This window comes from Anguilla rostrata, chromosome 16, assembly GCF_018555375.3.
Source record: "Anguilla rostrata isolate EN2019 chromosome 16, ASM1855537v3, whole genome shotgun sequence".
In the NCBI taxonomy this organism is placed as follows: Eukaryota; Metazoa; Chordata; class Actinopteri; order Anguilliformes; family Anguillidae; genus Anguilla; species Anguilla rostrata.
The window spans coordinates 30,692,456-30,706,283 of NC_057948.1; the positions used below are offsets into that span (position 1 = coordinate 30,692,456).

Sequence of the window (13,828 nt, forward strand, 5' to 3'; positions counted from 1 at the left end):
CACTTTTAATGACCCGAGGGCCGCTGCGTGTTGATTCTGTGTTCCTTTAAATATTTATGAACCGCTTTGTTCGTGACAGGCTCTGTGATGTATCCGTGGAGACCTTCTGAACGGTTGTTGTGCAAGTCAGGCGGTCGGTACAGTACGCAGAAACCAAAAAAAAAAAAAAAAAAAAATTCCATTGAAATTTTACTCTGATAACATCCCACTCTGCCCGAGGAACCTGATACGCACTGCAAAGGTAAATGTTTTTCCAAACATGCCGGTGGAATCATTCTGTGAGCACTCTCACTTTTCTGTGACCCCAAAACCCTTTCTTTGTGAGCTTAGTCAGATAGATGTGCACATGTTCCTCCTTGCATTTTGGGAGGAGGCTCAGCCGGGGTGGGGGGGGGGGGGGATTTAGAGAGTGACTACTCATGGAGAGGGACTCCGACTCCGACTAGATCCAAGAAACATACTCTGTTACAGAAAGCATGAAGCTGTGCAGAACCCTTGAACCCTTAATACAGCATTCAGCACTGCTGCCTGTTCTCTGTCTGCCGCTGACCTTGAAGTCCAGAAAATATTTAACCTAGAACACCCTGTTTATGATCAAGGAAATGCACTGCATAGCAAGGTAATAAAAAGAAAAATGGGAACAAACTTCTGGTTTCCTCTTGGAAAGCTAACAAAAATTAATTGAACGTGTTATCATACATCTAAAACAGTTTAACGGTAATTTATGCAATTTGCATGAAGTCAAAAGGTAAAAAAAAAGATACTACAGTGTCTTAACGATGACCTGGGAGAAATACTCATGTCTCAGACAATGCTTCTTCCCCCCACTCTTCTGGCCCATAAATCAGACTTAACAGCATGTGCTCTCAGAACTCGGTGTTCTGTTCACGGAGAGATACTAGCTCAATATGGATGTGTAGCTTGACAGGATGCTGGCAAGTGATTTTGCTCAATATTCTTAGAGAAATACATCGGTAAACTTGATTCTGAAATGATTCTCCCCGCATAATAATCTTATGCAATGGAACTTGCTTCAGTTTCCATGATATATGATTCGCATGACATGTGAAATAGCCAGAGACCCACTTTGAAAAAAGGCCTCAAGGCCAACTTTATGCGCATCAAAGATTTAAAGCATTTATTTGTACATGCTATGACCTGCTATGAGGCAAAAGACCCCCCCCCCCACTTTTACTTTGCTTCTTTTCCCTTCATCTCCCGAAAGATTTAGTCACTTTTGTGCCCTGTATGTCCCAACTGTTTTGAGATACGTTTCAAACGATGACAATTCTAGTCGTGATTTGGGTCAGAAAAAGAGTAGCCAGAGGATTCTTGCCGTGCGTGTACGTGTGCGAGTGCATGTGTGTGTGCGAGTGCGTGCGTGCGTGGGCGTAAAAGGCTTGTACATTCACAAGTTACGCATTATGTAAGCGGTTGTCGAAAAGGTTGGAGAGCAAGGGAGAGGCACACACGCCCCTTTTTCTAGACAGCGCAAACATTTAGAAATTAATTTTGATGGAATGACTTGGCCTAATTTCTTAAGTAATTTTTATTTATTTATTTGTTAACCATTTATAATCAAATTAATGAATGTTTCCAGAGCAGCCCGCCCTCGCGTTCGGATCCGTCTGTGCTTGTTTGTTATTTCTGCCTGCCTGGAACATCGCACAGGAGTTCTTGGCATGGAAGCCCGACTCAGAGAGTACAAAATGCACGGGGTGAGTGTCCTGTAACAGGACACAAGCGGAGGCCTCTCTGATTTGTAAATTAGCGCCATGTCCTCAGGATACCTCACCTTGAGCTGAGGCCGCGCAGAAACCACTGCAGATCGCAGGCTAGCGCTGCAGATTAGGATAGCGTAGCCTGCGCACGCCGTTAAGGGAAAAGGTGAAGGGTTTAACCAAACAAAAATGAACTGATATATAATGTGTTCTTTAAAAAAAAAAAAATTATTCCTTTTTTGTATTGCACTGTGAAACTGCATTGTAGTCTGTATTTGGTCTTTATTTAGATGTCTACTAGCTGCACTTATAGATGCGCAAAATCTACCTCCTGCATCTTCACAGGTTCTGTATGCAATGCAAATATGTATTGGACATTAAGTGGGAATGCTCTGAAGATTCCAGTGCGTCCGATTTTATTATTCCGCTCTGCAGAAGCTGGTCCCAGCAGTTTGTTGCTTCTGCAAATAGAGCGAACAGATCGAGCGGGCCTGTGTCATACCTTTCTCCCATGGGGTAAAAGTACACAGGGCTGTGCACTGTTCTCTTCTTGTGATGGCAGCCTGTGATGGGGCAACAGTGTAGTTTAATGGTTAGGGAACTGGGCCTGAAATTCCAGGGTAGCAGGCTTGAAATTCCAGCAGGGGCACTGCTGTTGTACCCCATGAGCAAGTTCCTTTAACATGAGTAGCTTCAATTAATATGGCAGTAAATTGTGCAAATTGTAGGCATTGCTGTTGAGGCCAGCTGAACGTATCCTGCTTAGCTCTTTTAGGCTAGCTTTTTAAAGATGTACCAGTGTGAGTTGCTCTGGATAAGACCGTCTGCTGAATGTGAAAATGTGTTATTAATTTTTTCCCTATGCCTTCAGTCTACTGTCAAAAACACTTACTTACCCAAGCTGCAGTTGCCTCTTATCTACAGATCAAAGGGGCGTTGAAAATAATAAATGCGGCTAGCTCAATAACGGCTGCATTTAGATTTTGTATTTACCTGGAACGCTGTGTCTTGCAGGCTGCGATTCTGGCTTTGGAAAGGCCACCGCCCGGCACCTGGACGCGCTGGGGTTCGAGGTGTTCGCCAGCGTGCTGGACCTGGGCGGGCCGGGGGCCACGGAGCTGAGGCGTGCCTGCTCCTCCCGCCTCACCCTCCTCCAGATGGACATCACACAGCCCCGGGACATCCAGCAGGCCCTCCTCGCTACCAAGGCCAAACTGGGCCTTAGAGGTGAGACCTTGGGCTGCTGTTGAAGGGCTGAGTGAGCTGGTGTTGAAAGGCAAATACGGGAAAATGCTCGCTGAGGAACTTGTCGCCTCGCTGCCTTCTCCTGTGGGTTTGGTTCACACTGATGTTTTCTCACGGTCAGTTATAACGGCACAAACAAAATTTAAGCTATTTTTCATATGTAGCATGATTAGCTTCAGTAATGAGTAATATGCAGTGTACAATGCATTGAGAAGAACATTTCTGTTGCTGATTCTGTACAGTATGTAAACTTGTAAAAAGTACTTCAGTATAAACACACACATACATACATATATATATATGTATATACATATACATAAATATAATTGTGTGTGTGTGGAATGCATAGGGAGTATTTGTACTGGGAGTATTTCTTTAATGAGAGTAAGGGCCACACAAGTGGACAAGGCACCAGCTGAAAACTAAAGAAACTGCAGAAGACTACACAGGATAGTGGATCCCAACCAACAGCACCACTCACTCACATCACACACTCAGTCAGGCCCAGTGGGCTGGAAGCCGTCTGGCTACGAATCAAGGAAGCGGTCGGTTATTCACATCTTCCTGCAAACACGGGCGCGTAGCAGTGCCAGGTGCCGCTGTTTGAAGTCGGTACGGTAGCTGGCTGTACCCTAACACACGGAATAAAGCAGGACTCAAAAAAGGTAACAGGACCGTTTTTCAAAGCGTGCCCTCAGAACGTTCATGAACACGGCTTACCTCCACCGCTCCATGGTTTTCTTGTTAGCGTCAGCATCTGTTCCACACAGTTGCAGAAACTGCATCTGCTGTCAAATTACCCTGAACTAAATCTTCTACGAAGAAATTTCCTGGACCTGTGTGTAGCCTAACTAAACATTTCAGGATATGTAATGAATTAGAGCAACAGTTTAAAAAAAAAAAAAAAAAATGTCACTGGATTAATTCACTGAATTATTTTCTCTATTAATGCATTGATAGGTTACTGTTATGCTTCTAGAACCGTAGAACCATTATACATTTTAAACAGAAACAAAAAAAGCATGCACTAATATCGGACACATTTCCACACATTAGTGAGCATATTTCATATGGCAGACAGCTGAACGGGCCCAAGACACAGGGCACCAAATCAATGCAGTACAGTATTTGCAGAACTAAGAAAGAGTATTAAGATGATGTGGGAATAGTCTTAAAATCGTTTTGCTTTTACATCGTTGTACTGCCGACGGAAATGCATGTGGCCAAAATTTCTGATAAATATTTCTATACATATAAACCTTTATTTGACGCACCACTCCATAGGACAGGAACAAAAACTGGTTTTTGCTTATTTACCTCTGCCAACAGAGTTGATGGGGTTATGTTTTCGCCCCATTCCATCTGTTTGCCTGCCTGTCTTTTAGCAGATTATCTCCGAAAGTTACAAACGGATTTGCATGAAACATTGTCAAAAGCTTGGTCATGGGACAAGGGAGAAGTGGTTAACTTTTCAAACCAATTGGCCAAAGGGGTGTGTGGCTTCTCACAAAAAGGCATGTCACTTCTGAATCTGCAGATGTTTGCAGGAGAACTCATTTCTGGCCACTGAACAAATCTAGTGTTGATTGCCCACATGGTGTTGCAATAACGGGCTAAAACCGACAGGCATATATCATGCCAGATTTGAGTGAGGAACTAGTCTTTTAACCTAAAGGTTGCAGGTTCGATTTCCCGGTATGACATTGCTGTTGTACCCTTCAGCAAGGTACTTAACCTGCATTGCTTCAGTATGCAATGAAAAATGTAAAAGTTGTGTAAGTCGCTCTGGATAAAAGTGTCTGCTAAATGCCTGTAATGTAATGTAATTAAATTTGGTGAATATCCGACGCGTGGAGCTGGCAGATTTTGACAGTCGTATATTAGAGGTATGCACTCTACTGAGTACTGTCTTGTAGTTTACACTGATTTTAATGGCATATTACAAGCTTTAATAAGGACTTCTCTTTATGTAAACTCTTTGCAGCACCTGCTTTAGGTTATTGGGTAGAATAACAGGATGTGCATTCATTAGCTGTTCAAATAAAACGCTTGAGGTCTGAGGCTGGCAGGTTTATGGGTTGCAGTTGGTGTCGTTCCTTTGTCGGTACTGGGAACTGTGCAAAGAACAGTGATATGAATACCATTTCGGAGAAAGGAACATCATTGCATAAGAACTTTTCACTCCCTAATGGGAAGAATACAAAATGAAAGAAAACGAAGTAACAAAATAAATGTCATAAATGTAAACTTATGCAGTTTACCTTTGAAATTTGAGAGCTTGAACTACTCTTATCCTATAGAAAGTTTCAGATACCCTGCAGGTACATTTCTGAGCTTTTGTGGCCTATAATGGAAGCATTCCTCTCTTGGAGATGATTCTCTTTTACTACCTGTGCCAGTATGCCTTGCTGTAGTCAACAAAGAAATCTACATATCTTCTTCTTCCCAGGGACGCAATATTCTATATGTTGCAAGGGTTTAATATATATCTTGCAACCAGTTCATGATGACTCTATTGCCATAGTATTAAATGATTACATGGCATCTAGAAGCATCAAAATGAGGCAAAGTGTTTTGTTTAATCATATGATCATACGGCACAACTAATAATACAGATAATCCTGTATTTCTTGTAAAACTGAAAAACTTTTTCGTTTTAAGCTGCCAAGTCCTTAATGTATTGTGTGACAGTGTTAACACAATTTTAAGCAGTCATTATTAGGTGGTTAACAAGGTGAAGGGCTTTTGCAGCTAAAGACTACGAGAAATAGTGGATTGCCTAAATGATTTACTCATCGACACCAAACCCAAGTTACATGTGGTGCTGGAACGCATTGTTGGTCATCATACAATAGGAATCTCAGAGAGATCACTGTCACCATATTGTGTTACCTTGGCCTCAGCCTGTTCCTCCTATTCCAGTTACCCCAGCACTGATGGAGGTCCATTTAGAAATCTGGCCACATTGGACAGCACTAGAAGCACAGCTTTAATCACGAGTCACCTCGTCTGTCTCTCTCTCTCTCTCTCCTGGACCGCAGCGTCATTTCATTCCTAATCTGCTCTCCTATTTACGGCCCGCTCGGCCGCCTCTGTTCTCCTCGGAGTCCTCCAGAGTACGCTGGAATCGCTTTCCAAGCAGGGGGTTAAGAAATCAGCATAGATTATGTAACTGTCCCGCATTCTTGCAATAAAAAAACAACAGTTAAACATATCCGCGGCGGAGGGAGAGGAAAAAAAGACACTAAACAAACAACCCGAAAAGACGTCATAAAACGTTATCACGACGTGAAAGTCTCTGTGTACTTTTCCTAACAATGTGATATCTCCGCCTTAAGACCCAGTACAGTATTCCCTTGCGTGGAACAGATAATTATTCACAGAAAGAAAAAAAAAATAGACCTTTCCTTAGAACTCATATCTCTATGGCTCACCAGATGTCAATAAACAATACTCTTGTGTGGTAACACATTGGATGAATTAAGAAACATGTTGTATGAATTATAGAAAGAAATTGGGAAATAAAAACTACAATTAATAAAATGCTTGACGGTGAAATGTGACAGATTGAAATACAGGTCTTGCCGGTGAATCCCTGGTTTGGCCATTATTGTTTCACCTAAAAATTAAGGTCACAGTGGGGTAGCAGCAGGACAACAGCAAGTTGTCATTTCTGCAGAAAAGTGTGGTATGGTGCCAGGTGGCTATAAATATACACAGAGTTTATATGAATCCAGGATATAACCCCAAACAGTTACTATTCATTTTGGTTGGAGTGGACTTCAGTAGAATATCATTAGTGGACATGATTTTTGTAGGCATTGTGCTTTAACCAGAACATTTCCCTCTATTTTCTATTGCAGGTCTGTGGGGACTTGTGAACAACGCAGGGGTATGTGTGAACATTGGGGATGCAGAGCTCTCCCTTCTGTCCAACTACAGAGGCTGCATGGAGGTCAATTTCTTTGGGACGCTGAACGTCACCAAAACATTCCTGCCCCTTCTACGGCAAGCCCAAGGGAGACTCGTGACCATTTCCAGTCCCTCAGGTACGGTAGTACCCCTTTCTCACCAATGAGTCACACAATGATGTAACACTAAACATATTCTAACAGTCAATTAACATGTCATATTCATAATTACAGTATAGTGCCGACCCAGCAAAGAAAATGTCCACAGATTATATCCATCAGTGCACAATATCAAATGTGATGTTGTATTGCTTTTAAAAAGTTCCATCTCCATATACATCCCCTATATCTAATACAACTGATGTATACAGAGAGTCTCTGAACTCGACCTTCCTGCAGATGGCCAGATTACCTCCTGTGTTTTAGTATTATTTTAGTATTTAGTATTATCAGGTTGAAAGCATCAAGGCCAGCCCTTCACAAATTGGGCTTGTTGCTGAATACCTGGCTTTGGGCAACACCTAACACAGTACACCTGGACATTCCCAGAAGCCTTAGCTCATACCATCACAAATTTATTTATTTTTTTCCATTTTCAAGCACATTTTACATTTTTCTGTAATAACAGCTACTGGGAAACAGTACTTGCCAGTCTGTAATCACAGATACTACAGCCAGTTGGGTTTATGGACAAATATGACGTGATCAATGTTTCTTCAAAGGTACATTGCAACTGTACAATTTTGCAACAATTTTTGTTTGATTTGTTTTCATGTGGCTGGGCCAATTTGCCACGGCCTGGCCAGGCACAAGACGATAGTGACAGGTTCCATCAGGAGCAAAAGCAACAGACAAAGGGGCCTGCTTCCGCTGGAACAGAGTCCTGATTCGAAACGAATGGTCCTGAGATTATTGTGCTTTTCTGTTGCAACACTTCTTTGAAGTGCTGAGGTGCTTGCAGCATCGGGATGTTGGGGTTTTTGGCCTACGTGCACTATTCCGACCTGCTCTTATAAAGGGGGTTCTCTTTAATAAAGTGCCTCATTGATGAGCACCCAATCTGTTATTGAACCGGCGTGTTTCTGCATGGCAGATGGCTCCTCTCAAAGAGCAGCCAAGGGCTGTCTTATTAAAGGCAACTTCCAGGTGGGCTGATTGTAAGGCTCCCTCCTGAAATGATGTTTTGCGGTTGACTTGGAAGGAACACACAACCTCCACCGGAACACAGCCATGAGCAAACCATTCATTTACAGCCTTTTTGTTCTTAAAAGAAGAAGCTTAACTCGGCTCAAGTTGTCCATCTCTTCCACTCACGTCGTGCAACTTTCTATGACTTCAATCGGTGCACGCCCACTTAATAACAAGAAGCCAATTATCTAATCCCTGTATCTTTCTTACCTGTATCAACAGATCATTGTTTTAACAGTGGCCAAAGCATTAGCAGCACTTAGCAGAAGTACAGTAAAACCCTTAATAATATAGTTGTACCGTTTTGTTGATTGTTATTATGTTCCAACGTTGCGTAAGCACAGAACATCAGCAAAACTCTGAGATCAGATGAATGTGTCCCTTTGAAGAATGCAATGTGGCCACAGTGAGGTTTTTTGAAAATTATGGAGCAGTAAAAAACTGTATTGCATATTGTCATTTTTTACCACTATCAAAAGACCTAAAACCATAGTAGAACCATTAAACTGAAAGACAAAGGCCAGGTGTATATGGCTGATATCCAATAACCATAATTACAGTCATCATGTGTGTGAGATGCATATTATTATGAATCTCCTAAAAATTTGATGGTCAAAATGAAAAATACATCCTTGCTGTGTGAGAAGATGATAGATCAGGTACAAAACATAATAATTTGCTTCTGTCTACAAATGGTACATTGTTTTACGTTTGTTATACATAGCAGTCACACCCAAACAAGTTCTAACAATTTTATTAAGTAAAGTAGTATCTGTGAGATTTTTCCTCTTGTGGGGCGACGTCCTTAAACATACTCTGACCACAGCCACACCACAAAGACAGAAATGTAGACATAGAGACAACACCGCAAACAAAGTTACACCCATTTTGCAGACAGCCTGCTCTCAGACTTTAAGCCACTGAAACTCTCCCTCAAAGACGTCTCTCAATTAAGGTTACTTTCCAGGGAACTTTCTGAGCACAGAACAATCCACAGAACAGTGCTTGTGACGTTTTAATTAAATGGTCGCGTGTCATGTGACGTGAGTGTTATTTTTTTTGTGTGTGTGTGTGTGTCTGTAGGGGAGCAGCCATTTCCTTGCCTGGCCGCTTATGGGGCCTCGAAAGCAGCTCTGGGGATGCTCATCAGCACCCTGCGCCACGAACTGGAGCCCTGGGGCGTAAAGGTGTCCACCATCTTCCCCTCGGCCTTCAAGACAGGTGAGCACAGTCCGATCAGTGCTTCTCTGCTCCAGCGCAGTGCTTTCCTGGATGCTCCGCAGCGCCCTATTTAGATTGTGTGTTTTGACTAGAGAGCCCAGCCCACAGTTATTTTAAACGCTTCGCTTCTATAATGGAAAGAAGGGGTCATGAAACTTGACATTCTGCAGCTGCGCTCCCACTAACACGTTCTCAGCAGAGTGCTGTGGCCCAGTCAGAAAAATTACCGACGTTTGGAGATACAGCGCAGCCAAACGAGCAGCGCCTGCGTAACCCAAACAAACTCTGACAAGCAGCACAGGGCTGCGGATCAAAGGGAGTCAAAAAGAGGACTCAAGAAATGTATCACTGAACTCTAAAGTAATGAAATGTTGCGGGGAATGTTCACAGCAGCTAAATTGTCAAACTGTGTAAATTTAAGCTGACCTCACATAAAAACGCTTTTACTATTAACTATGCATTTTATTTTTTATTATGCATAAGATTTTCAATTTCCACTGCTCTGGTTCTCATAAAATTTCCCACTTTCTTTATAATGCTTTTATTTCAGTTCAATCGAATCAAATGGATTTCATTGCTTTCCCAGTTTTCCCTTAACTGATATGGTGGTACTTTGTACTGCTGTACTCCTGGTCATCAAACACCCCTTAGTCTATTAGCATACATAAATACAACTGCATAGTGACAATTCTAAATTATTGCTCGTCCTTCTCCCACTCTTCCACACTTCCAAAACTACAGAAGGTTCAGAAGCAGGAAAAAAAATGTTTGAAGTCACAACATTTCCAGCAGCCGAGGGCAGGACGCGTAGCACATCGTTACCTCAAGGTCGTGAGAACATTCCTGATGGCGTGTCTGGGAAGCTGTCTTTATTTTGGGAAGGTTAAAACAGCCACACGTCCTGTGGTTCTACTTCCTGTCACCTTCTTACTGTTTTCCTGTACATGCAAAAAAAAAAAAAAAAACAAACAAAAAAAAAAACAGGAGCGACTGTATGAACACTCATGACATCTTGATATTTTATGGTAGACACTGTTACAATGTAATGCATGACTAAACAAATATACTGTAGTTTGCTCTATTGAAAATAAGCCTGACCAACTTTCATGCGCAGTGAATAAGTTCTGAAATATATATATATATAAACAATACCTGCTGAGACTGTGTCCTTAGATTTGCAAAGCCTAAGTCAAGTTATGCTTGCACTGGCTAAGTAATGCCTCAAGTAAAAAAACTAAATAGTTCAGCAGAGGTCTAGAAAATCCAAATGATTGTTTGATGAGGGGCTGAGCATGCAAAAGTGCCTTGTATTGAACAGCAATTGTCCATGATCTTCTCCACCACTTAAAGGGAGGGACAGGGCCAGGATCATTCGAGTGTTTCCTCTATGGTTTTGATTCGTCATTCCTTAAAGTCAGTCCCATCATATGTGTGCCATAGTTCAATGATATTTTGTTAAAACATCTGTCATCTCTCTCTCTCTCTGTCTCTGTATCAATAGGCCAATCCAGCAATTTTGAGTACTGGGAAAAGCAGTATAAGAACTTCATCCAGAATTTGTCGCCGGAGCTGTTGGAAGAGTACGGAGAGGAGTACCTGCTGGAGACCAAGGAGCTGTTCCAGGGCCACTCCAAGACGGCCCCCGAGGACCTGAGTCCTGTGGTCAACACCATCACAGACGCGCTGCTGTCCCTTCAGCCCAAAGTGCGCTATTATTCCGGGCCAGGGGTGGGCCTCATGTACTTTATCTACAATTACTTTCCACTGTCTCTCAGTGACAAGTTCCTACAAAGACTTTTTGTGAAGAAAAAGGTCATTCCACGAGCATTAAGGAAACAGAGCATTATCAACAACAACAACAACAACAACAACAACATTAACAACAACAACAACAATAACAATGACATTAATAAAATAGATAAGTAGTTCAATGGAGAGAGTTCTATGAGTTGTAGGACCACTTACATAGTAAACCCATTGGGTCAATTGTAGCATGCTTAGCTGAAGTTTAAATCTTTAAACCACTACACCACAGAACAACTTATCAACTGGAACAGCTATCTGAATTGGTGAAATAAGGATTAGTTGTTCCAATTGTAATGTAGTTCTGCAGTCTAAGGGTTCAAACCTGAGTATAAACTCCAGCTAAGCGCACTGTAACTGACCTACATTGTGGTTTTTTATATTTTTTTCATTTGAATTTTTTTTTTTGCTACATGCTATATGTTGTTAAATGTTTTGTGTTTTGTATTTTCTGAAGGGATCATCAAATTACACCAAAATGTATATTTTTCACTTTGGCAGATTAGGTAAAACGGAAGCTAGCTCAAGTATTCATAGTTAATTATTCACGACCAGGGAGAGTGCAATTGCAACCCTGGCCTCCTCCATTTTCTATCAGTGAGCTCAGGCCATACATGTACAGTAACCACACCAGTGGTCATCTGTCTGAAGTCCTTTAAAAAACCAGTGTCCAACGTGGCTGCTATAATTAAACTGTCTGACATAATTAAGTCACAGCCTTCTTGAGTCATAGACCGGCAATATGCCAAGTTACACTTTGGTGGGGCATACCCTGAACGTAATCAGCACCAAGACTGTGCCACTATTGAGGTATTGCATACAGTAGGTCATCAAACCAATTATTTGACTAATGTCTAATGTGGTCACCCATGGCTTGACTGCTTCTCTAAATATGCAAGACCAATCAAGAAATGTTACATGCACTTCTCACCCAATCAGACCTGGGTCAAATACGTATTTGTTTTAGATTCAAATACTTTTCTGTGCTCTCTTGGTCTTGCCTGGTGTAATTGAGGCTGCCAATATGACCAGAAGGCAGGGTATGCACTTTTTGAGAGCATTTCATTCATTCCAAAACACCAGCCAAGATCAGTAAAGCGTAGAAAAGTAGTTGAATCCAAAACAAATACGTATTTGACCCAGGTCTGCACCCAATGTACTGTACCCATCATGTGCCATAACTTCACCACAACACTCACAACGTCTCTCAGAGATTACCTCAATATACTGCTTATACATACTGTACAACTCATTCATATGTACCTGTTACTGTATTATCTATGTCTCCCTTTTTCCCCAATGTTATTTGAATTAGAGTTTATATTCCAGATTTTGTCGTAAATCACTAAAGCTGTGAATTTTATATAAACAAGAAAACAAAAGAAAAATGAGAATAATCACACAAGTTTGTTTACCCAGTTCATTATTTGATAGTATTAAAAGCTGACATACAAAATCCGATCTTGTCTCTTATGTTTCTAGTCATATGGTAATACATATTTACAGTGATATATTACACTTGTTTACAGCATGTGCACTATTTGAACTACCAATGTGGTGTGGAATGTCTCAGTTAGAACCTGGCTCAAAATATCTTACTTTCTCATTAGATTTGGATTAATTAAGCCAAGAAGCCATCATGCTAATTTGAAAAAAAAAGAGTCAAGTACACAAAATTGTGTGTGGACTTACAAGGACAACCATTCAAACTTCCGAATGTGTGATTTCATCTTGTCCCAAAGATAAAGTCCATCACATCTGATTTGCCTTTTAATTCCTGGAACTGGCGCTGGGTTCACCAAAGCTCACTTCTGACGGAGGTACGGTGAGCTGAAAGACTGAAGCTTTCCAAAACTCGTAGATAAAACAAATTAGCCTCCGAAGTGGACTGTGCTGCCAGTGGTTTCATTATCAGGATTGCTTTCTCCTCAATTCTGTTTATTGTTTTTGGATGTCCCCAGGACCTCATTTTGTATTAGAAACTAGCATAATGTGATAGCATATAAAGTGTACTTCTGGGCTTTGTACAAAAGTTCCAGATAAAAAAAAAACAATGACTCCACTTTTGGCAGTTGACTCACAGCTGAACACTGTTTTGAATATTAAGCATTCTACACGGACAAACAACTGATTTTTACACTGAATGTTTTGCTGTGTGTTTTAGAATGCTTATTTTAATCAGCATTGCTACATTTGTTATATTTTTTAATAGTGAGAAGGTAGCCATTTGCGTATCTTGACACATTTTTTAAAAAAAATCACTGCCAATTAACAACGGTTATGCAACCGCTTTTAAATCATAATGAGCGATCTGATAATCAGTTTGCTTGTCATCATACGAGTGGACGAGTCATGCATCAGGTATAGTATGCAGGCTGGTTACCTGCCAGAGTGGCTGCCAGAGTGGAAAATCTTACCAGCCACAATAAAAATATTACCAGAATTTGGCAGGTGGCGAGTGTTAATTTCATATCTTGGGCATGAATGTAAAAAATTAATTTTGCCAGAAATCAACAATAACAACAACAATAAGGCATCATCTGGGAACGTAATTTGCATTGGTTGATAAGAACACAAAATGGCGTTGAGTTTCCCATTTCTCTGTCATTTTCAGGAAAACTAAATATGAGCGATACATCCATGTTTTATTTCCATGTTATTAAATCCACGTAAAAAAAAAGCTGACGCACCGAAGCAATAAGCAAAAAAAATAAAAAGGAGACATCGTCACGTGAAGGG

At 41.2% G+C, this 13,828-nt stretch overlaps 1 protein-coding gene across 6 annotated transcripts in view; it reads left to right on the plus strand.

Annotated features, from left to right (window-relative positions):
* The window catches only part of LOC135242776 (11-beta-hydroxysteroid dehydrogenase type 2-like), a 57,290-nt gene extending 44,743 nt beyond the window's left edge, over positions 1–12,547 (plus strand). For 5 of the 6 annotated variants that reach the window (XM_064314056.1, XM_064314057.1, XM_064314054.1 and 2 more), the window contains 5 exons: positions 2,736–2,948; positions 6,830–7,015; positions 9,149–9,286; positions 10,028–10,114; positions 10,788–12,547. In XM_064314056.1, coding sequence (XP_064170126.1) covers positions 2,736–2,948; positions 6,830–7,015; positions 9,149–9,286; positions 10,028–10,114; positions 10,788–11,212 — 1,049 coding nt within the window. In that variant the 3' untranslated portion in view covers positions 11,213–12,547. The remainder of the gene's footprint in view (positions 1–2,735; positions 2,949–6,829; positions 7,016–9,148; positions 9,287–10,027; positions 10,115–10,787) is intronic. The other variant, XM_064314053.1, reaches the window with a different exon arrangement.
* The last annotated feature ends 1,281 nt before the right edge of the window (positions 12,548–13,828 follow it).